Source organism: Cucurbita moschata, unplaced genomic scaffold (assembly GCF_002738365.1).
Source record: "Cucurbita moschata cultivar Rifu unplaced genomic scaffold, Cmos_1.0 Cmo_Scf00010, whole genome shotgun sequence".
Lineage (NCBI taxonomy): Eukaryota > Viridiplantae > Streptophyta > Magnoliopsida > Cucurbitales > Cucurbitaceae > Cucurbita > Cucurbita moschata.
Window position 1 is genome coordinate 3,707,306 of NW_019268526.1, and position 20,285 is coordinate 3,727,590.

The following is a 20,285-nucleotide window of genomic DNA, read 5'->3' on the forward strand; positions in this document are numbered from 1 at the left end:
AGTTAATATATTATTTAAAATTACTACAAATTTATTATTATTTTTTATTTAGATTCCCTGATTCATTATTGCAACGGAAATGAAATTAGGTGTCAATTAGTTGGCCACGTCAGCAAATTGCCCAACGGTGGGTCCCACTCTAATTTGAATATTCTTGTAATAATATCCCATTAATATTTAAACCAATAATATTTTTCTCGACTTAAAAAACCACGAATATATATTTTTCTAAAATAACAACAAAGAATAAAACGTTATTTATATAAATAATAATTAATAAATCATTTAAAACATTTTTTTACTTAATTAATTTCATTTCATTAATATCAGTCATTAATAAGTTTGTGATTAACGATTAACTACGAGTAGAGCTTCTGGTTTGATTCCTCGCCGGAAAATCCCTAAATAGCCATGATCGATTACAGTATTGCATTCCAAAGCCCTAATCTTCGTCTACCATTACAAACAAAATCCAAAACACCGTCATAAATTACAGATTCATTATGATTAAGCCGCCTTGCTCGGCGACTTACCGGCCTTCGATGGAGATTTCGGCTCTTTCAAAGCCTTGTCTGTCTTCTTCGGCAACAGCACCGGGTTGATGTTTGGCAGAACACCGCCACTGGCAATGGTTACGCCGGCGAGCAATTTTCCGAGTTCTTCGTCGTTCCTAATCGCTAATAGTACGTGCCTTGGAATGATTCTGTTCTTCTTGTTGTCTCTAGCGGCATTTCCGGCTAACTCAAGAACCTGTAGATCGCGTAGTTAGATAATCGCTAAAATGGCGATTCTAATGAGAGAGATGAAACGGAAGAGGAAAATCGCGATCTGATTACCTCGGCGGCTAGATACTCCATGACTGCTGCTAAATAGACCGGAGCGCCGGTGCCGACACGCTGAGAGTATCTTCCTTTCTTCAGATAACGAGCGATACGACCGACGGGGAACTGCAAGCCGGCCTTAACGGAACGAGAAACCGATTTCTTCTTCTCGCCTCCTCTTCTTCCTCCTGCGCCCTTCTTTGCCTTGCCGCTGGCCTCCATTGAATGCTGCCTGAAGGTCCTACTGTGAACAAAACGAAGCCGCTGCTCGCCGGAGAGTTACAGTCGGTGGTTAAGCAAATAGGCGGGTTTGGTTCGGATCAGGTTTGCGAGTTGCCGCTGATTTTATACCGCAGCGGGAACCGGCGAATGTGTTGGAAGAACCTGATCTGTTGGATTGATATTTGATCGACGGCTGTGAATGATTTATTTTAGCGATCCGTGGCGCTCTTGGATGGACCAATGAGAAGCGAGTATAGAGATTTTAATTCTTTTGTGTTTTTCATCGAAAATTTTCAAATTTCCCGCTAAGTTGAAAAATAATTGCAATCCATTTGTTAAATATGTTTTATTATTGTTATTATTATTATAGAATTTATGAATTTTTTTTTTTACAATATATTTATTATAAAAAAAACATGTAAATGATTGCCTAAAGACGTGTTTTATCCATAATGTTTTTTTCGTAGTAGATAATTTTTCTATATTTATAAACGTTATTTAACATGTGAGGACCCACTCCAACCGGGTGAGAAATTTCCATTTAAATGAAAAATGGGGAGGAAATGGAAAGATGTTTTTTCGTTAGCTAAACGGGGTTGAGATCTTATAAAGCATACAATTCACCATGAATACTGATTCGTGATATGAACCAAGAACATTAGGAAAAAGACAGTGACTCCTATGAATGCGGTGTGTGCCCAAACCCACCGCCAGCAAATATTGTCTCCTCTGGGCTTCACCTTTCGGGCTTCACCTTTCGGGCTTCACCTTTCGGGCTTCGCCTCAAAGTTTTTAAAACACGTCTGTTAGAGAGGTTTTCACACCCTTATAAAGAATGTTTCGTTCTCCTCTCCAACCGACGTGGGATCTCAGTGCTTCAAACAAGTAGAAACAGTATATTCCATCAAAGAACTCAGTGTTATTGCTCCCTTGATGTAAAGAATGTCCATACATTACTGTAATATTCAATATGCATTCCCAAAACAGCTTAAACATTGGGTACCTGATGTTGTTGCTACTGAAACCAAAGTTTCTAAGCTTTATTTTGCTCCTCATCTACCACTAATGCACAACAATCCTTCCTGCTTCTATTAATTTACAGTGTCAAGTCTCCTTCTCCTTCCTACGCAGCTGCAGACGTAGAAGTTCCCGATGCGGTTATCTTCGAGCATTGTCACCAATTCATCTACTACCGAACTGGTCGAGCTACCTCCTCGATGAGCAACTCGCACCAATCAAGGAATAATATGTCAACTTACTACTGAACTAGCACCAAGCTAGCTCCTTGCTGAGCAACTTGCACTAATCAGGGAATAATATGTCGACTTACTACTGAACTAGCATCGAGCTAGGTCCTCGCTGAGCAACTCGCACCAATCAGGGAATAATATGTTGACTTACTACTGAACTAGCATCGAGCTAGCTCCTCGATTTGCAACTCGCACCAATCAGGGAATAATATGTTGACTTACTACTGAACTAGCATCGAGCTAGCTCCTCGCTGAGCAACTCGCACCAATCAGGAATAATATGACGAGTTACTACTGAACTAGCATCGAGCTAGCTCCTTGCTGAGCAACTTGCACCAATCAGGGAATAATATGTCGACTTACTACTGAACTAGCATCGAGCTAGCTCCTCGCTGTGCAACCCGCACCAATCAGGGAATCATATATCGACTTACTACTGAACTAGCATCGAGCTAGCTCCTCGCTGAGCAACTTGCACCAATCAGGGAATAATATGTCGACCGAGTTGGTTTCAAACCCCTTGACATCATGTCATTGCGCAACCGCAGAGCCTTGTCCAGTTCACCAGTGAGACAGCAAGCATGTATTAGAAAGTTAAATGCTACCGTATCAGGCTTCAAGCCCCTCCGTAACATACACTCCCACATCTCGACAGCCGCAGTCACATTACCCCTCTTACAATATTCATAGATAAATGTCGAATATGTAATGCAATCTGGAACGATACCGTTTCCAATCATTCCATCGAGAAGCTTGGCTGCCTCGTGAAACTTTCCTATCTGACAATAACCTCGGATGAGTATATTATAAGTGACGGGATTTGCTAAAGTCCCTTTGAGCATTGCATTGTGTAGTTGCAGAGCATTCTCCATATTTCCTTCTTTTGTGAGGTGATCGAGAAAACAACCATAAGTTATATGATTAGGAGTGGCCTCGTGGACGAGCATACGCTTGAAAAGTAGTTTGGCCTCGTTGACGTATCCTGCCTTGAATAACCCGTTCACCAATGCCGTGTATGTCACAGTATTGGGAATGCATCCTTCACCAATCATAATGTCCCAAATTCCAAATGCCTTTCTAAGATCTCCTGCTTTGATGGAGCCATCAATCAAAGTGGTGTATATTACCTTATCTGGTTTCATTCCTTGACTATGCATTTCCCTTAGAAGATCAAACAATCTTCTATCATTCTGCTTCAAAGCTCCATAGATAAGCACAGCATAACTTATTAGATCCATATGCATTCCACGTCCTACCATCTCTTGGCGAGCAACGAGCGCTTCCTTAACTCTTCCTTCCTTGCAGAAGCCCTGCAGAAGTTCAGTATAACACAACTCATTCAGCCTTCGATGCTCGTGGTGAAGGTCATTTATGAACTCCTTCGCTTCAGAAACTCTACCAGTAGAACAAAGGCCAGCAATTAGGGGCCTATACGTGTATGTGTCGGGTGATAAGCCCTTCTTAATCATTTCATCCAGCAATTCGAAAGCTCTCGTGGTGTTACCTTCCCTACAGTGCCCCTCGATCAAAACGTTATAAGTCACCTCATTTGGAAGAATGTTCAGTTCAACCATATCATCAAATAATTTACTCGCTTCGGCCATTTTATTAATATGACACAGACCAGAAATAAGAGAAGTAAAGGTAAAAGCATTTGGAGCAATCCCCTTTCCAGTCATTTCATGATATATCCTGAATGCTTTTGGCACTAACCCTTCTCTGCAATATCCACTTATCAATGAAGTATAAGTTGCCACTGTCGGTATCAATCCTTTGTCGACCATCTCCTTGAAGAGAAGCTCGGCCGTTCTCATGTTCCCAAACTTGCACTGACCACTTATCAGCGAATTGTACGAGTACACGGTTGCACTTAAGCCAGACTCGATCATTTTGTTGAAGTAATAGAAAGCAACATCCAGTTTGGCCGATCTTCCAAATCCATCGATCAAAATAGTATAAGTAACATCATTTGGAAATAAACCCCTTTTAGTCATTACACTAAAAAGCAGCTCGGCTTCGTCCAATTTCCCAGTTTTGCACAGCGAATTGATCATTGAATTATAAACAAATAGGTTAGGCATTACCCCAAGTTTCCCAACTTTGTTTAGCAACTCAAAGGCAACTTCAATACTCCCCATTCTCCTCAACCCCTCTACTACTCCTGAAACGGCAGCTTCGCTCGGAACATAACCGAGCTCAATCATTTCGTCCATCACCTCCACGCCAACCTCAAATTCCTGGATTCTGCACAATCCCAACACTAACGTACAATAAGTAACCACATCTGCTTTCAAACCCTTTTCACCCAGCAATCTCTTGATCTCAACAGCCTCCCAAACTCGCTGGCTCTTGCAGAGCCCATGGATAAACACGTTATAAGTTACAATGCTCAAACCACATCCATTTCGCTCGGCCTGATTAATGATATCATTGGCCTTGTTAAAATCCTTCAATTCACACAAGCATTTGACCACCACCGTGTAAATATAATTGTCGGGCTTAACGCCCGCATTCACAAGGGCATCAAATAGTTCCAAGACCTGGCAGAATTTCCTAATTCGAGCAAGAGCATTTAACAAAGCACTCAGAGTTCTAACTTCAGGGAACAAACCATAATCCCTCATAAGATTTATAATCAAAACACCATCTCTTTCTCTCTTGTTTTGAACATAATATTGAATCAACATATCAAAACCTGAACTCGAAGAAAATTTGTACCTCTTATAAGACTCCAATAGATTATCAAAAATCTCAACAGGATTTAGTCCACGGAGCAAAACAGTGTGCAACAGAGAAGAAGCAGGCCAAAACAAACTATTCTGAACTAGCGAATGAATTAAAATACAGAATGACGCAGTGGAGTGATGGAAATTTCTATGTAGTCCCATGAAATTGAAGAATCTCAAGGCTAACCTGGAGTCGTCGCGTGTTCGAACCAAAACCTTTTCTACGTGATGAGGCTTTAAATTAACTGAAATTAATGCGTTATTGAAGGCAATCCTCCAGTTTTGTTTTCCTCGAACAATCTGCTCGATCTCGTAAACGAACTGCGAATCGTTTTCATTGTTCTCTTCGAGGTTCCTCCGCCATGTACAAAACTTTCTGAAGCTTGTTCCGTCGATATTCGGAGTTCTCAACGATCGGCGATATCGAATGAGCTTCATCAAGGGGATGATTGAGACTGAAAAGCAGAACCAGCTCGAAACTTGGTGCTAGAACTGGTGCTTCGATCCGGGATGGGAGTGATTTGTTGATTTGAAGCTGGAGAATGTTGGACGAATCCGCAGAAGGCCCATAAACAAAGTAATTTGTAGCTTTTGATTGCAGCCCAACGTGATTTCTTCGGCCTCTTCCATTGCTTGTATAAAACCAAAATTGGGCCTCGTCCATTTGCTTGTAGAACCAAATTTTTATTTTTAAATTTAAAAATTGAAATATTTTTTAGATTCGATTCGAATTATAAATTTTGTAACCTAAATAATTTATATTAAATAATTAATTCAATTCGACTATAAATATTTTCAGTCTGATTAATTCCAATTTATTTGAGTCATTTATTTAAATTTTTATTTTTAATAAAAGTAAAATGTTATTCCAGTTTCAATATATATTCTAAAAATTTTCTTCCAAATAATTATAAATATATATATATATATAATAATAAAAAAATAAATATTGTATATTTTAAAATTAACAATAAATTTAAGTTGGTTGGATTCAACCATGTGACATTTTGTCATTTAGTGCATTTTTGTTACGATTATATTCCTGTGGCAGCGGAACAGTGATTGTGCGACACTTATTCTAACCTAGTGAACAAGTCAGCCTTGTGAGATTCAGACTTTACATACGGTCTTTGTCATATTTGAGAGATATATGTGTTAGAAAACGTGAGCGGTGAAATGTGTTGCAATTTTGATAACGTATAATATAATAATAAAGAATTGATGACTAGTCGATATAATTTTGGTCAGCAGTCATATACTCCCATATTGACACTATACGAACACTAGTGATATGAACTGAGAGACATCAATCATACAATATACTTCAATGAAGATGTGAATAAAATATCGTTGAAATTATCAAAAGATATTTCAATTCATGCCACATTAAAAAATAATAAAATTTCATGTTATAAATTTTGGGTGGATTACAATTTAGAGTTATTGTATTTCATTAATGTATTTTAAGATTTTTTATTTACTCTAAGTTACAATTACATAATAGTTAATTATGGTCATTAGGTATGAATGTTACTACTCTTGTAATGCATAGTTTCATTTTGAGGCTATATAGAGCCACGTATGTTATATTCACAAGGAGACTTGGAAAATATAGTAAAATAAGCATTTGTGCTTTTATTTAGCTAATGACTAAGTTTATTTGCAATTTTATGTAGTTTAGGTTGCATGTAGAATCATTCGAGCTCGACATGATCAAATATTGATTGTGGAGTGATTCAAATCTCAATCAAGTGTTCTTGCCTTAAGATGTTTGATCAACAAGAATCATTCAAGCTAGACATGATTGATCTTGCTTATAGAGTGATTCGAATCTCAAACAATATTCTTGCCTTGAGATATTCGATCGACAAGGTAATCCGAATCTTACTCCCCTTGGAGTGATTATTTATTATATCAACTAGTAATAGCGTGTTTCTAGCATATTAAAGTCCTCATCGCTCGTTGCAACGTAACGGTGTTTGTTTTCTAATAACGACCTTTTAAGTATCCATTGTGTGTTCTAAGAATGTTCTTTCATCGTTTAATATTCGTTATGCGGTTCAAGCACGAATATCATCTTCAATCATGCTGACAATGTATGTGTTTTTTTAATAATATAAAGTTTTTTTTTTTTAAATTTAAGGATATTTTTAAAAATTTTGAATGTTGGGTCATAAATTTTTATTTTTTTATGGGATAAAATTGATAATTTTAAAATTTTATACATATTATTAAAACAAATTATAAAATTGAGAGTATTTTTTATAATTTACTGAAAAATGAATATTTTCTAAAAAAACTCTATATTACGAATATAGAAAGTTGGTGGCAAAATGGTTAAATTGGACAATTCATGGTTACACCTCACCAATCCGCAACCGATATGAACAACGAATAAAGAGCTACCACGTGGCGGCCGGTCTGGGTAAGAAGGAAACTTTGTTCTGAAGTCATGCCTCTTATAGACCGTTGATTTATCGATCATCCAAAATAAGATCGAACGTATTATATTAAGACAGGTCAGCAATCTGAGGCTTCGACCGCAGCAAATCAAAACTTAGCGAAAGCTCGTATAAATTGATGAGCCCGAGTTAGTTCTTTTAAGCAATTAGTATCTTGTTGTTCATCGATCCCGAATCCGATTCTCAATTTTCCACCGCCCGTTGTCTGTCTCAGCAAATTCCGATGGCGCCAAAGGCAGATAAGAAACCCGCCGAGAAGAAGCCAGCCGCTGAAAAGCCGGCCGAGGAGAAGAAATCTGTCGCGGAGAAAGCTCCGGCGGAGAAAAAGCCCAAGGCTGGAAAGAAGCTTCCGAAGGAAGGCGGCGCCGCTGCTGCTGGAGATAAGAAGAAGAAGAGGTCGAAGAAGAGCGTAGAGACGTACAAGATCTACATCTTCAAGGTGCTGAAGCAAGTTCATCCAGACATCGGTATTTCCAGCAAGGCCATGGGTATCATGAACAGTTTCATCAACGATATCTTTGAGAAACTCGCTCAGGAGTCATCTAAGTTGGCTCGCTACAACAAGAAACCTACCATAACTTCAAGGGAGATCCAGACAGCCGTCAGGCTTGTTCTTCCCGGTGAGTTGGCCAAGCACGCCGTGTCTGAGGGTACGAAGGCAGTAACTAAGTTCACAAGTTCTTAGAATCTGAATTAGCCGAAGCAATGGATACCGATAGGTGCCTTTAGGTGAGAGATTATTAAGAAATTAGGGTTACGAGCTCTGTTTTACCTATTATGATGCGTTCCTGTATTTGATAGCTTTTGGATTTGACAAGTTTTCTCATATAGATGCTTATGATTTGTAAATTCTACTTTATGTGCTTGTAATGGAAGTGGTTTTGTTCATCTGTCTCTTCTCGTCAAAAGAAAATTATCTGGCTGATCTTCGGAGCGAAATTGTTGATCTCTTAACTTTTGACCTTGCTGATAGACGTCTGAATCATGTCCTTGGGAATTTGCTTCTTGCCATCAAAAATCACTGTTCGACCGTTGAATTTGGGGCTCTTGGATTTGTTCTTCCTGGATTGAGATTGTTAGCTGTATCATAAACTTTTGCACACTTTCCATCGTGATCAATTAAGATGTCTCATCTATGCATACACGTTTTAGATTCTCGGACTTTTTGTAGCCTTATTCTTAACTGATCTCTCATCAGTGGCTAAGATTTTTGATATCTTGATTTGTTTTTGTTTGAATACTCGGGCATTCTCAAGTATGGCGTAGAAATTTGATTTTACATTGGTTTTAATTGTGGTTTTTTTGGCTGTAATCTGTCAAGCACGAGATGAATTTGGCTACACAATACAAGAAAGTGCTGATGCTGCTACTGCCGGCTGCCATTTGAAGACTTGTTGGGTTAGATGTTCTTGCTTGTTCTTTGATTATTTTGAAATCGTAAATAACCATGATTGTTGCCTTAATAATACTCTATTACTTAGTATCATCTTAGTGCTGGCATTGCTGAATTTTCAAGGAATACTTAAATTTCTTAAACTTGTTCATCGGATCGATATTTTTGTTTGTTAGCTTGTCTGCATCATATAATCAGAAGACTCCAAATTTGATGGTGTCTTCTGTGAAATACTGAGTTTATGTCGTGGGTGGTAACCGCGGTGCATTCTGTCTCTTTCTCCATCTTCAAGAATAGATATCTAATTAATTTTTTTTTTTACATTAATTGTAGGTTTGAAATAGGGTCCGGACTTTTCTTTTCTATTTCTTCAAGCGTTTTAAAGAATCTAGACTATCTTTACAAACTAACACGGATTCTTAACACTTTTTTGTCTCTACTCACGTCTTTTTTAGAAAATTTTCTAAGACATCACTTAGCACAAGATCGTTCTATTTAGCTAAACATGCTTTAATTTTAGAGTTTTTATGATTGTGCCATTGAAGGAGAAGTTAGATCTTATAGGTATAGGTCGTGCGTAGCGTCCAATTCTTTTAAGTCCTTAACCGTACTCTCTTTAGTATCTATCACTCTCATTCAAATGCTTCCTTTACTCGAATGATACATTAATAGTTGTGGGTTTTGTTTTTTGGGATCATAACACTTATATTTGGTAATGAATTCTTATATTTATCGGTATTAATGTAGGTAGTGCCCCTTATTTATAATTGAATCTTCGGTTACTCGAGTGATACATTAATAGTGGTGGGTTTTGATTTTTGGGATCATAACACTTATATTTGGTAATTCATATATTTATCGGTATTAATGTCGGTAGTGTCCCTTATTTATACACTCTAGATCTTTCCTTTATGATATTGTTCGATTTCATAGCTTAATATCTATAGTGTCCTTTATTTATATACTCATATATTGTCCATTTTGAGTATAAACTTGTTGAAAGTGTCTTTTATTTATATACTTAGGATTTCGATTATGATATTGTCCATTTTGAGCATAAGTTTTTATAGTTCAACTCAATATTGTGGTTATTTATATACTCATGATCTTCCCGGCTTAAAAGCTTTTCTTTTTTCTTTTTAGGTACTCAAAAAAACGTGGCAAGCTGATATAAATGAAACAGAGAAGAATCTTCCTCAGGCAGTTTGTTAAACGTGCACCCATTTTCCCTCCATCTTCAAATAAAATAACCCCTCGATGCCATACCCACATTCATCCGCATCACAAGCCTTGTCGTTTACTTTCTTCTTCCTTCTCCAATGGCCATCTCCATCCTCCACCGCTTCTCTCTGTATCCCCCTCTCTGTGTCACCGCCGCCAAGTGGACGGCGCTACTAACGCTAACAGCTGCGGTGGCCTCCTTTGCTCCGGTGTTTATTTTCACCAATGCGACGTCGCTATCTTCGTCGTTTTCCAAATCATGCGGTCGTGACGGTTACATCAGGATCCCGCTGGACCTTCCCGGCGATGTTCTGTGCGTGCCGGCGAAAATGGTGAATCGGTCCAATTTGGATTTCTTCGTTCCTACTGTCTTTGCGGCACTCGGCGTCGGCGTTTCCGCTTGCTTCGTTAGATCCGTTGGATTGTGGGAGAGTTCTGAGACTTCTCGATTCGATCACAGTTGATGCAATTTCAAGAACAAAGGCTCTTCGTGTTCATTCATGTGGCGAACGATATTCGATCGATCCTCGGCTCTGTTTTGAATTTCGCCGATGAAAATTTGGGGTTGGTGCCCGCTGCTCAGAGCAAGAGGTCTGAAAATTTTATTGGGCCTTGAAAATGTAGAACGGCCCATTCAAAATGGGCTGCTGCATGATACTGGGCCCAAGCCCAACTTTGAAGGGCCCTCTTTCTATTTTGTGTCAATTGTGTTTAGAAAAATGTAAAACAAAAATTAAGCGTCTTAATTAAAAATTAATACATTTTAAATTTTGTATAGAAAATAACTATTTGATGAGGAATAAAAAAGTTAAAATTTTATTTTAATTTATTTATTTTAAATACTATTTTTAGATGTCTAATTTTTGTATTAAATATATCTTAAACTTAATTATATTATTGGATTTGGTTAAATAGTAATAATAAATATTAAATTTTGATGATATAGAGATATGACGTCAAAATGGTTGAGAACTGGAAAATACTGGATTACAACTCACCAATCCGCAACTAATATGTGGGACGAATAATAAATTGCCACGTGTCAGAAGTTTGGACATGGCGGGAACTTTTTCTAAAGTCATCCCTTTAATAGACCGTTGATTTATTGCTCATCGAAAACATGATCGAACGTATTTTATAAAGCCAGCTCAGCAATCTGTGGCTTCCTTTGTGAACGAATCAAAATTTATTGAAGTCACGTATAAATATGTAAGTCGCACTTATTTTAGGGTATTCTGCATTCTGCTGTGGGTCGATTCGAATTCGATCTTTGAGTTTTCTCCTCTCTTTGTTAAATTTAGCGATTTCCGATGGCACCTAAGGCCGAGAAGAAGCCCGCCGAGAAGAAGCCGGCCGCCGAAAAGGCGGTAGAGGAGAAGAAATCAGTCGCGGAGAAAGGACCGGCGGAGAAAAAGATCAAGGCCGGGAAGAAGCTGCCGAAGGAAAGCGGCGCTGCTGCCGGAGACAAAAAGAAGAAGAGGTCGAAGAAGAGCATAGAGACGTACAAGATCTACATCTTCAAGGTGCTGAAGCAAGTTCATCCGGACATCGGAATCTCCAGCAAGGCCATGGGTATCATGAACAGCTTCATCAACGATATCTTCGAGAAACTCGCTCAGGAGTCTTCTAAGTTGGCTCGCTACAACAAGAAGCCAACCATAACTTCGCGGGAGATTCAGACGGCCGTCAGGCTTGTTCTTCCTGGTGAGTTAGCCAAGCACGCTGTATCTGAGGGCACCAAGGCCGTGACTAAGTTCACAAGTTCTTAAATCTAGAATTAGGTGATTTTAGGTTGAAAAGCTGGAAAAAAATTAGGGTTTGTAGGCTCTGATTTTGGATTTGTCGATTTCTTCACCAATAGATGCTTGTGATTTGTATATGCTTCGTTTCATATTCAAGTTAGTAATGGAATTAATTTTTGTTCAATTTCGCTTTTCTCTTGCAATTAATTTAATAATTTTAAAATTCAGTTCTTATTTTTGAAAATATTACAACAGAATATTAAAATGGTATCTTCTTTGGCGAATCCCTAATCTGCTAAACCCGGTGTCTTTGAAGATGCCTCTTCTTGAAGGTGGAAAGTGTTAGAATTGCACTCTCAGGACTTGTGAGGACTTGTGATTGTGCAGTACTCATTTGTGATTGTGCAGTACTCATTTTTTAGCAATAAGTGAATTAAGCTTTTTTGTTTTCATGTTGTCTACAGCCAAACGATGTATGCTCGAGCCTTTGGCCCTAATAAAAAAAAAAGTACTCACTTTTCAGCAAGGATGTAAGCTTTTTTGTTTTCATGTTGCATATAGCCAAATGACGTATACTCGGGGCCCCCCGATTCAAGAAAAAAGGTACTCAATTTTCAGCAACAAGTGAATTTAGCCTTTTCATTTTCATGTTGCCTACAGCCAAACGACGTATGCTTGATTCTTTAGCCTCGATTCAAGAAAATATTTTTAAAAAATGGAAGCAGAGAAATTCTGAAAACAAGATTTGAGAAATTAAAATTGGAATTATAAGAGCTTACTGCATATGTATATAACTATTGAGAGCAGAGAGAATTAACAACTAATCATATCACTTACAATACATTTTAAGGCATTTCATGTTTAGCAAATCCCGACGTGATTTTTTCGAAATCTAGAAATACAAAAAGTAAAACACTACAACGTGGAAAGACATGAAGGGTTTGGCTTGTCATGGACATGTGGTCATGACCAACACATCTCGGACAAACATAACCGTGACACAAAACTAATTGGAATGATCGCATTAGCAAGAGGCCTTGAAGCATCCCTAGTATGCCGGAGTGGAGTTGTTAAATGAGGCACGCAATGGCTCACCCTGCTGCTGCATATGTGACCGTGGTCTTAGAGTTTATCACATGACAAACTCTTTGTTTGCCATATCTTCCCTAGGTGTTTATGGAATTATTATCGCGGGCAATCCTATAAACTCCTCTCCTTTACAGTCTCGCTGCTTCGCTCCTCTCCCTACTACTTCATTTACTCAATCATCGTCTCTCGATATTCACAGTGAGTCAGGAGTTTTTTATGCCCTCCTTCAGGTGTGTTAAGAGTCTAGTTCGATAGGACCAAAAAGAGCCTGAAGATGGCTCTCGGTAAAGGGCAGAATGGGTTCTCGATGAGACCATATTCAATGGGGATGTCAGGCTTATGTACAAGTACCTGAACTTTGCTCTCATCTGTGTTGGTTCAGGGCAAATACACAACGCACAAAATCAGATGACTTGAAAGCAAGCAAGTGCCAATGAATCAGTGAAGCTCAAAATAATGCTCAGAGAGGAAGAAGCAGGCAAAAGATGAGATCAATTCTTGGAATTGGAATTTACAGGCAGCATATGAACACATCATACACATAGAGGAAGCTATACTGATAAGGTCTTCAACACTTAAAGTAGAAAGTACCCAAGGCTAGAGGGGAAAACAAGTGTGAAAGTACTACAGGGTAATATCTGAATGTTAAAACAAGATATAGACAGATAGGAAAGTGGAAAACTCAGGCATCCTCATCACATTGGTGGCTAATAAACAGAGGTAGAACAAAGGAATCACTAAAGCTCCATTAGTATATCGAAAGCTGAATGTTACCTGGTAAGCAGTAACAGATGATAAAGAGCACAGTTAGCTAATGGCTTGATCCAGTAGAGAAATTGAAACCAGTCACAAGACCTGAAATTCTATTCTCCATCACAAAATCAGCATAAATCAGCATGCAGTGAAGTATAGTATTGTAGCAACTCAAGTCCACCACTAGCAAATATTATCCGCTGTCAACCTCAGTTTTAAAACATGTCTACTAGAGAGACGTTCCCTTATAAGGGTGTGGAAACCTCTCCATAGAAAACGTTTTTTAAAACCTTGAGGGGAAGGCCCAAAGAAGATAATATCGACTAGTGGTGGAGTTGAGCTGTAAGTATAACTTATTATCATCTTCAAACCTGTCACAAACAGAAGAGTCATCAGCGGAATGGTGTAAGGGGCAACCCAAAAAGAACTCTCACCTGAAAATATTATGAATTTAGCAAAGAAGACAGCTACAGAAGAGCCTTCTTGGTCAACCTGCTAGTTCAAGCATTAGTTGCCATTGCCGGAATTAAATGTTAACCTGCAACATGAATCTAAGCAGCCCCAACCTCAAATAATGCTGGCAGGTCAGATAAAATTCATGGCTTACAACTATCACGGATTAGTTTCCTCCCCTGGGTTATCAAAGCCAAACATATAGAACAATGGAAACAACAGATTCAGATGACTCTATATTCCATTCAAGCAGAGCACAATAACGTATATTCTTACATTTCATATGAACTTCTGATGAGTTCATAGTCCCAAATTCTGAATCAGAACATGAACTCCGAGGAAAAATAGAAGAAAACAAAGCGTCAGATCATGGGCTCAATCACAGCACACATCAATGCAGCGGAAAACATTTGAAACTTGAATACATACATACAAAGTGCATGGATGAAATTTGATGTTCTAATCAGTTCAAACTTCAGCGCTGAAAGTTGAATGGCTCAAAACCCTTACAATGCAGCGAAACCCGTTTATACAGTAAATAAAAGAAACCAAAACTCATTTTTCTTTGGATATAGAACAAACATCAAATTCATTAAGTCAGATTGTTGACTGTTAGCAGGAAACATAGTTCATTGACGAATCAGGGAGAAAAAGCGAAATTCTTATAGCACAAATCTTCAAGGAAGTAAACATTCCATCATTTCTAAACTAATGAGGAATTAACTTACAGAAAATTCATAAGAACAAGTTCGTCTACGAAATACCAGATCAAAAGTAATGATCTACAATAAATTTTCGAATTAAACCCTAAATCTAACCTCCGAAACCGTACAAAGTCCTTCCCTGCCTTTTCAAGGCATAGACCACATCCATAGCAGTCACCGTCTTCCTCCTTGCATGCTCAGTGTAGGTAACAGCATCACGAATCACATTCTCAAGGAAAATCTTCAAAACTCCTCGGGTTTCTTCATAGATCAATCCACTGATACGCTTCACGCCACCTCTACGAGCCAAACGACGGATTGCGGGCTTTGTAATTCCCTGAATGTTGTCTCTTAAAACCTTCCTGTGACGCTTTGCTCCTCCCTTTCCCAACCCCTTACCTCCCTTACCACGTCCAGACATTGTCGCCGATGATTATGGGGAATGAACAGCGCCGTGAGTCTCTGTCCAGAAATTCGATTTTGATGTTAAATTCGTGCGAATTCGGGCAATTTATGGATGAGGAAATTCGGAGCCTGATTTTGGAGTTTAGCCAAGAATTATGTTGTCCGTTGGATCTTTTGAAAGATCGACGGTTCAAAAGGTCGATCCGCGTGAAATCCCTCGTTTTTTTTTTCTCCTTCGGCGGGTAAGTAAAATTCCCGAGTCCGGGCAGCGGGAAGGCCCAATTTTAATTTTCAGCAGCTGACCGCTATTGTCCAATGTAGTTTTTTCCTAATTAAATTTCTATATATAGACGAAGTAAATGTTAATGTTAATATATATATTTTTTCAATTTCTAATATTTAATTGAATAAGAAAATAATTAAAAGAAAAAAACTACCGACAACCTCCCTATCAGAAAAGGCAAAAATGCTGTAAAGATCTGTATGGATATATGAGAATCTGTATCATCTCTTCTAATCGTCAAATCGTTGGAGTTCCTATAATACCCTTTATTAATTCTAAAAAACTAGCATGCTAAAGATCTTCTGATCACTTTGATAGACCAAGGCATGTCTTCGTCAAGCTCCTGAAAAAATAAGTTTTATTTTCATGCATTGTTGTATCATTGCGCACGGGAAGTACTTTCACAAGAATAAAACTCAAAAGAATTGACAATTATTCACAAAAATGAATCCCGTGTAACAATATAAATATTATCTTTTTTGTTTGAACCTAATTTGAGAGTTTGCTCGAAAGAACTAGCACACCAAAGATCTTCCGATCACTTTGTTAGATCAAGGCTTATTCTTGTGCAATGTTGTATCTAACAGAGTGTTGTGCACGGAAAGTAGTTTCACAAGAACGAAAGACGTGTAGCTGACGAATTTTAGTACAAATATTGTCCAGCCACATCTGTGTAACAATATAAGTATTCTTCAAATGTAAATGAAGTATGCCAAATGCCAGAAGATGATACACAAGCTGAGTATTTAAAACACTTCCCACGTTCCTATCAAACGGATTTGTCCATTTCGGGTATAAGCTCTCATGCTTTGCTTTTGGTTTCCCCAAAAGGCCTCGTACCAATGAAAATGTATTCCTTACTTATAAACCACCCATGATCAACTCCTTAATTAGCTGATGTGGAACTCCTCTTCCAACAATTCTCAACAATCCTCCCCTCGAACAAAGTATACCATAGAGTCTCCCCTGAGACCTATGGAGCCCTCGAACAATCTCCCCTTAATTGAGACTCAACTCCTTTCTCTAGAGCCCTCAAACAAAATACACCATTTGTTTAACACTTTGAGTCCCTTTTAACTACGCCTTCGAGGCTTACAATTTCTTTGTTTGACATTTGAAGATTCTATTGACATGGCTAAGTTTGTTTGACATTTGAAGATTCTATTGACATGGCTAAGTTAAGATAAGAGCATGACTCTAATAACATGTTAAAAACCACGACTCTCTAAAATGGTATGATATCTGTCCATTTCGAGCATAAGCTCTCATGACTTTATTTTTGGTTCCTCAAAAGGCCTCATACCAACGGAAATGTATTTCTTACCTACAAACCTATGATCAACCCCTTAATTAGCCAACGTGGGACTCCTCTCCCAACAATGCTCAACCTCACAGATGTAGACAGGAAAAAGAAGAATCAAAATTTGCCCACTAAACTTGTCATTGTTTGCATGTGATATTAATTTTCACCCTATTTTGCAATGCTTGAAAACAGAGAGATTATACAAATAGCCAGTGGGTAAAACCCTCAAACTTCATTAAAATATGATAGAATCTAAACTATATTGAAATATAAACAGACAAAGAACAGAAACGATATAATAAACCAGGTAGATATAAACTTAGTAGTTTGAGGTACTTGGACTCTCCCACTCTTTAGTATCTAAAGCCCAAATCAACCAAACAATTCTCTACCGCAGTCGTCTAAACCACTCTTAGTATCTCAATAATAACACTCCTAATAGCATTCCTACAATAGTAGAGATCTAAGTAGGCTACGGATCCAAGTTTCATATCAATCTAATTTCAATACCTTGCATCGATCGGAAGAGTCATAAGAACAGTAAGCACAGCTAAAAGCATGAACGGGAAAAGACGGATGACATTTGAGTTTCTACGGCGAGAGTGATGGTGCTATAGACAGTAGTACATTCTAAGAAATTAGTGGAATGAGAATTCACATCGGCTATATAACCACAATCAAAGATGACTTATATTTCATGGGACTTGTATAAATCTTTGCATCCCATTATAACCAAACTTAAGATGGATAAATCTGAAATATTTGCAGATATGGTAATACTAAAAACCTCCCCATATCTGCCACGCATAATGGAAAATAGGATCAACATATGATATGATATCCCAAAAGCACATGTACGGATCTCGATCAAGCATCGAATGGAACCACGATTAGTAAGGAAATGCATACAAGCAATCAAGGAGTTGAGATCAAAATCATGAACAGTAGTAAAAATATCAAGAAGTTGAGATCACAGACCTGCATGCACGCATTCCATTGCCTGAAAGAAGTCGCCCACTAACTCCACTTCAATGTAGGATGGCTAAACCTGCAAAGCTTGAAGACCTCGATAAGAAATGATAAAAAAAATGAAAACCCATAAGGCTCTTCAATTTACAGCACCATTGGAAGGAGACCATGGCTGCTTAACATCATTTTAACTAAAATTGCTGCTAGCTGCTCGATCCAACAGATTGGTTCAATACAGATGCCAAGTATTAAAACACTTCATAAGGATCGTAACCAGAGCTCTATAGATTTCAGAAGTGAAGATTGATGAATACTGTCAACCTGCAAAACTCGTAACTAAATTACCTCATGCCCACCTGATCATTAAGGAAATCAAATGTTTTAACACTGTTGAGTACCAAAGTAAAGAAACATATCAATCCCAACAAAATGGATACCAACAGACCAGCAAAATTACCTCAGAATTGCATACTGTATAAGACTAGCCAATCAAAAAGGAACTTGCAATAGATTCTTCTTCTATAAGAATTTTAAGGTTTATATGCAGATTCCTAGAGTTAATGCTGTTCGTACTAAAATACCATAAAGATATAGTAAAACTATAAATGAACCTCACAAGTGCACCCAGATGAATGTTCCTCGTTGCTAAGTTTTCCAGAACTAAGAATTTGTAATATCATAGTTTGTCAATACCAAAAGAATTAAAGACAACGATGATCCTTAAACTGCCGCATTGACAGACATGGATTCAATTATTTACACATTCACTTAATTCTGCATCCTTAACATTACAGATTCTCACTATCAAGATCGCAATTCTTTGATATAATTCTTAGGAGATTGAAAATCAACAGTATAATCTCCATTACAACAATATAGGTTTGTTCGTCATAGTAAATTAGCTATACCATAGTTCTTCCATTCAGTATCTTAATTGAATCTTGTCTGAGATCCAATATCTCTTCGACTAAGCCATGAGAATCGTACACGATAAAGAAATTCAAATTCCGTCATCTATATAAGAAAGCTGAAATGATCGCAAGTGGAGTTTAAAGATCGGATTACAGAATCAATTTTCGAGTTGGAGCGAAAGAGAAGGAGATAGAAAAACAGCCGGACAAACGAATAACAACTTAAAGGCATAATTTGACAATGAACCAGTATCAATTCTGCTAAACAATGGAAGACAACTTGCAAAAACAAAGATAACTAGCAGAACAGAGACAAAACTATACAGCCATTTTTTAGACCAAACCGTGACCTAACCTCCGAAACCATACAAAGTCCTTCCCTGCCTTTTCAAGGCATAAACCACATCCATAGCAGTCACCGTCTTCCTCCTAGCGTGCTCGGTATAGGTCACAGCATCGCGAATCACATTCTCGAGGAAAATCTTCAAAACACCTCTGGTTTCCTCATAGATCAATCCACTGATACGCTTGACACCGCCTCTACGGGCTAAACGGCGAATGGCAGGCTTGGTAATGCCCTGAATGTTATCTCTTAAAACCTTCCTGTGACGCTTTGCTCCTCCCTTTCCTAAGCCTTTGCCGCCCTTTCCACGCCCAGACATTTTCTCGATAGATTCGGGGAGATGAACAACGAATTGATTCACAGGAAATTTTTTGTTTGATGTTAAGAATTACTGGTTCGGGGTATTTATGGGATATACGACACGGAAAGTGTTGATTCCAGTCGGATTTGAAGTTCGGAAGAGAACCCCATTGTCCGTTGGATTTTCTACGATATCGACGGTTGAACACCACGATCCGCGTGAAACCTGTACGGATCCTGATTTGAAAATGAGTTTCTTTTGATTATTTGGCGGGCAGAGCCGGGCAGCGGGAATCCAAAATTTTGCTGCCCATTTGGCAACAACCAATCCCTCGTCCTTGAAAAGTATTTAAATTTTTAAATTTTATATTTAATTGATATATTATGCTAATATAAATTTTAATTTAAATAAATACATGTATAATTAAAAAAATTCATTTGAGACTAAATTTATATAATAATAAAATAATAAATGAAAATTATCATTATTATTATTTTGAAAATTCATGATTTTTTAGTTTGTACCATCGACCATAGTCGATATTTTATCCACTGAACTAAGTTTAAATTTACATGTATTATTCTAATATCCGTATTTGTTATGTATTATTTTGTTTATAATAAATAACAAAAAAAAAAACTCGACGATATAGTATAACAAAAAAAAACCCGATGATATAACACATCAACAAGTTGGAGAACTTCAGAAAAGAATGGTCTACAAAGGTTTCGATTTCACTCCCGTCACTAGTCCTGCCTCATGCATCCTCTTCTTACCATTAAGGTAACAACTTTGGGGATGGTCAATTCTCATACCGTGACAGGCGGTGTACAAGGCTCGAGAACGAATTCACCGTCGCATAGCTGACTTATAACAATCCCGGAAGACACAAATGCCTCAAAGCTGAAAGCTACCAGTGTCTAGATGACCATCG

The 20,285-nt window shown here is 37.9% G+C and overlaps 5 protein-coding genes across 6 annotated transcripts; 1 reads left to right on the plus strand and 4 right to left on the minus strand.

The window, feature by feature from the left end:
- Positions 1 to 348: 348 nt before the first annotated feature.
- On the minus strand, positions 349 to 1,162 carry LOC111448508 (histone H2A). The gene is made up of 2 exons (XM_023088169.1): positions 837 to 1,162; positions 349 to 750 (listed from the first exon to the last, which is right to left on the minus strand). Exons 1-2 carry the CDS (start codon positions 1,041 to 1,043, stop codon positions 508 to 510), a joined length of 450 nt encoding a protein of 149 aa, XP_022943937.1. The 5' UTR covers positions 1,044 to 1,162; the 3' UTR covers positions 349 to 507.
- Positions 1,163 to 1,949: 787 nt separating this feature from the next.
- On the minus strand, positions 1,950 to 5,551 carry LOC111448927 (putative pentatricopeptide repeat-containing protein At5g59900). 2 transcript variants are annotated; one of them, XM_023088715.1, is made up of 2 exons: positions 2,789 to 5,551; positions 1,950 to 2,646 (listed from the first exon to the last, which is right to left on the minus strand). In XM_023088715.1, exons 1-2 carry the CDS (start codon positions 5,455 to 5,457, stop codon positions 2,604 to 2,606), a joined length of 2,712 nt encoding a protein of 903 aa, XP_022944483.1. In that variant the 5' UTR covers positions 5,458 to 5,551; the 3' UTR covers positions 1,950 to 2,603. The 2 variants fall into 2 exon arrangements, with proteins under 2 accessions (XP_022944483.1, XP_022944482.1); XM_023088714.1 differs by having other exon boundaries at positions 1,950 to 2,544; positions 2,758 to 5,551.
- Positions 5,552 to 7,602: 2,051 nt separating this feature from the next.
- Positions 7,603 to 12,021, plus strand: LOC111448469 (histone H2B.11-like). The gene is made up of 3 exons (XM_023088101.1): positions 7,603 to 8,158; positions 9,420 to 9,424; positions 11,424 to 12,021. The coding sequence occupies exons 1-3, from the start codon at positions 7,705 to 7,707 to the stop codon at positions 11,862 to 11,864; spliced, it is 900 nt and encodes a 299-aa protein (XP_022943869.1). The 5' UTR covers positions 7,603 to 7,704; the 3' UTR covers positions 11,865 to 12,021.
- Positions 12,022 to 14,747: 2,726 nt separating this feature from the next.
- On the minus strand, positions 14,748 to 15,331 carry LOC111449005 (histone H4). The gene has a single exon (XM_023088824.1). It carries the CDS (start codon positions 15,255 to 15,257, stop codon positions 14,946 to 14,948), a length of 312 nt encoding a protein of 103 aa, XP_022944592.1. The 5' UTR covers positions 15,258 to 15,331; the 3' UTR covers positions 14,748 to 14,945.
- Positions 15,332 to 18,792: 3,461 nt separating this feature from the next.
- Positions 18,793 to 19,438, minus strand: LOC111448549 (histone H4). Its single transcript, XM_023088215.1, has one exon. It carries the CDS (start codon positions 19,367 to 19,369, stop codon positions 19,058 to 19,060), a length of 312 nt encoding a protein of 103 aa, XP_022943983.1. The 5' UTR covers positions 19,370 to 19,438; the 3' UTR covers positions 18,793 to 19,057.
- Positions 19,439 to 20,285: the final 847 nt, after the last annotated feature.